Here is a 3581-nt window from a genome sequence, read left to right as displayed (position 1 = left end):
ATAGATAGATAGATAGATAGATAGATAGATAGATAGATAGATAGATACATGGATGGATGGATGGATGGATGGATGGATGGATGGATGGATGGATGGATAAGGACTTCCTGGGCATAAGGGACATTTTGCAGGGACATCTGTTATCCCATTGATCATCATGATTGATCAAGCTGGAGGGGACTCACTGCTCCATGTGTCTCCTCCATGTGGATAAAGATGACCTTCTTCACCAGAGGACTGTTGCTTGATCAAGAGTATACAAGTAGTTGTGCTTCCCTGTGAGACTCCCCAGTGGGCTCTCAGAAAATCAGATCTCCATGAGAGAAGATGAAGCCTGACCAGCCACCAGGACAATGATCTTGTTGTCCTGTCCCCCTTCATTCCCCACAAAGCATATTTTCACTCCTGCCATCTTGGTTAACCTTACAATACGTGGGTGCTTATTTACTGGCCCTACTTTAGAGAAGATAAAACTAAGTCACAAAGCAATGACATGAGTTACCCAGGCCCTCACCATCAAAGTAAAATATTTCCTTCTTCATTTCTTCTGGGGAGAGAAGAGGAACACGGTGGATTCTAGCCCACGTGGAACCTGTGACTCATGGGGAGACAATGATGAAATGTCCACATAATAATTCATGATCAATGATCTGAAATAAATGCTAGGAACAGTGTGTGTGTGTGTGTGTGTGTGTGTGTGTGTGTGTGTGTATGTGTGTTTGGTTTCTGAGTCTGAGTTTCACACTATAGCTAGAACTCACTATGTATCCCCAACTGCCTTTAAACTAGCAGTAATTCCTCTGCCTCATCCTGTTGAGTGTTGTGATGAGAGGCATGCACCTCAGCATGCAGCTTGAAGGGAAAAGCTTTGAGAGAATGTGGTGAGGAACACCAGAGCAGCCTGAGGAGATGAAGGAAGGCTTTGCTGCTAAGACATCAGAGCTTAAACCTGAAGACAGAAGGGCATAAAAAAGTTTAGATTTAGGACAGAACAAGAGAATTTTTTGAGAAGTGGGATAAGAATCATGGTGTTTTTTTTTTTTTTACTAAAAAACAAAACAAAACAACAACAACAAAACCACCACCAACAACAACAAAAAAATAAAAAGCTCTGACTTAAGGCTGGAGAGCAGGGTCATTACCAACTTCTTGGGCTTGGTAAGGACCTGGGTCTCTACCAAGAGAGCAATGGGAAGTCTGTGGGTAGAAACAACTCTCCTGATAAGATAAAAATTAGCCTAACACGTAGATGAGAGCTTAAATGATAGGTCTAACTCAGCCACGTGAACATTAGGACTTGGCACAAGTCCTGCTCTTAGACCCTATTTCCTAACTCATGCCAGGGGATGAGGTGAATTGGTTCTGCCATCCTGTGCCGTGTTTCTAGAAAAGAGCAAGAACTTAATGAGGCCTTCAGACTTGCAAAGATCATTTGCTCTGTTCTTCTCAGCAGCTGGGTGCTGGAGACCAGTTATACCCCACGATGAGCTTCTGCCCTTCTGAGCTATGTGGTCTCTGATTTAGAGGCAATGTGGAGAGAGAACTTTTTCTTGCCATCATATCACAATGGGATCTGTCTTTCTCTCTGGTAGGGTCAGAAGGGAGACAGTGGAATTATGGGCCCACCAGGCAAGCCCGGGCCTTCTGGTCAACCTGGACTTCAAGGTCCTCCAGGGCCGCCAGGGCCCCCATCTGCAGGTAAGACTTATGGAGCTTCACTTGATCTACATAGTTGTACTCCCAACTGGGTCTCCCAGAGAGGCCACAAGGAGATGCCAGCAGGGCTCTGCTTTGTAGCTCTTGTTAGAAACTGCCAGAATCTCTTTCGCATGTCTTCGTAATTTCTCTATGATTAGGCGCATTGAATTTTGTTTAATATTTTGGAGAACACACACAGAGGAGGTAAATTATATTGGTGATGTCATTTATACTTTCAGTGAAAAGGGTACCTATTTCATCAACTAAAATCTTTTTCTAGAAAAACGTGTTTCATGGCTCCAAACACCTTAAACCCAGAAGTAGAGTAGGCATTGTAGATTTTTCTGTCTTACACAGCGTGATGAAAGATTGTTTATTTGCATTAGATATATTGGGTACATTGGAAGGAACTGATAAAAAGAAATTAAGAGCCGATCATTGAAGATGAAATAGGTATGTTTCTACCTTGTTTTGCCTATTTAATTGAATTAGCTAAGTCCTTTATTTTATTCCTTTATCAGCTCATCATTAGGCCTTTCAGGGAACATCACCTGTATGAAGACAGCATTCCTAGGTGTCGCCTCAAAAGGAATCACAATTTTAATTACAGTTTTCTCTTAATAAATTCGAAACATTTTTTTAAAATTCCACAATGCCTTTCTTCTACTGTATTTATGGGAAAATGTTTGCCATCACATTGTGGAGGTTATCATGAAATGTCCTGTTCTGTTAGATCCCTTAAACCAAAGGGAAGTTTACCCTGAGACTCTTTCCTGTCAAGATGCCATGAAGAATCAGTCTCATTCAAAACTCTTCTTGGGCTTTTTTATTTCCTACCTTTCTAAGTGCCACAAAAGGGTTAGGTGAAGAGCTAGGTGGTGGTGGCACACGCCTTGAATCCCAGCACTTGGAAGGCAGAGGCAGGGGATCCCTGTGAGTTCCAGGTCAGCCTGGTCTGTAGATCAAGTTCAACAACAGTCAGGGCTGTTACACTGAGAAACCCCATGAAGCAAACAAACGATTAGGTGAAGACCCTGGCAAATTATGGTGGGAAGCTGGGGAAGAGTCCTTCTGCTTCCACCTTTGACCCACTCCTCGTACATCTCTTAGTTAATGGTCCATGTATACCTGGGGACCAATGTCTCAGGCTGAGCTTGGGCATCACAGCATGTGCAAGACAGGAAATCCTTGGAGCATGGATGGGATACCAATCAGGGACTGACAACATGGTGCAAGCCTGGTTTTACCACAATGGAACAAACTTTCCTGGGCCTTGGAGTGTTTAGGGGGCAAACAATCAAACAACAAACAAAACCCCCTGAGGATTCTTGGGATACGGTAGTGATACAGACTCAAATGAAGGTGTTTGGCAAACTGAGACCTTAATGCTTATGAATCTTTGTAAACCTGGTCCCATCTGACCTTAGATTCCTTCCTGGGCCTGGAGACTCAGGTAGCAGGTTCTCAGAAAGCCATGTTTGTGCAGTCAGTCTTGAAAACTGTAACCCAAGGATTTAGCAGCAAGAACAAGTTTCCTTTCCAGACCTTCTAGTTTCTTCTCTTCCAGATGGGTATGCCTCTTTCCCCTTTACCATCCTATCTTTTCCCAACAGGAGGTATTGTTCTTTGTTATGACTTTTTTTATGGTGATTTGATCTTTCTTTTCTCCTTTCCTTTTTATTCCATTCTATTTGTGTGTGTGTGTGTGTGTGTGCGCGTGTGGCTGTCAGAGGACAACTTATTGATTGGTTCTCTCCTTGGGTTATCAGGCTTGGTAAGTGCCTTGACCTACTGAATACTCCCACTCTCACTCATGTCTCTGTATCTGTCTGTCTCTCCTTCCTTCCTTCCTTCCTTCCTTCCTTCCTTCCTTCCTTCCTTCC

General features: G+C 43.3%; 1 protein-coding gene across 2 annotated transcripts in view; it reads left to right on the top strand.

Annotated features, from left to right (window-relative positions):
- The window catches only part of Colq (collagen like tail subunit of asymmetric acetylcholinesterase), a 51457-nt gene that overhangs the window by 38742 nt on the left and 9134 nt on the right, over window positions 1–3581 (top strand). For both annotated transcript variants that reach the window (XM_055612212.1, XM_055612211.1), the window contains one exon: window positions 1593–1698. In XM_055612212.1, coding sequence (XP_055468187.1) covers window positions 1593–1698 — 106 coding nt within the window. The remainder of the gene's footprint in view (window positions 1–1592; window positions 1699–3581) is intronic.

Source organism: Psammomys obesus, unplaced genomic scaffold (assembly GCF_907164565.1).
Source record: "Psammomys obesus unplaced genomic scaffold, mPsaObe1.curated_primary_1811, whole genome shotgun sequence".
In the NCBI taxonomy this organism is placed as follows: domain Eukaryota; kingdom Metazoa; phylum Chordata; class Mammalia; order Rodentia; family Muridae; genus Psammomys; species Psammomys obesus.
Note: the sequence above shows the minus strand (reverse complement) of the source record. Positions and strands in the feature narration are given on the sequence as shown.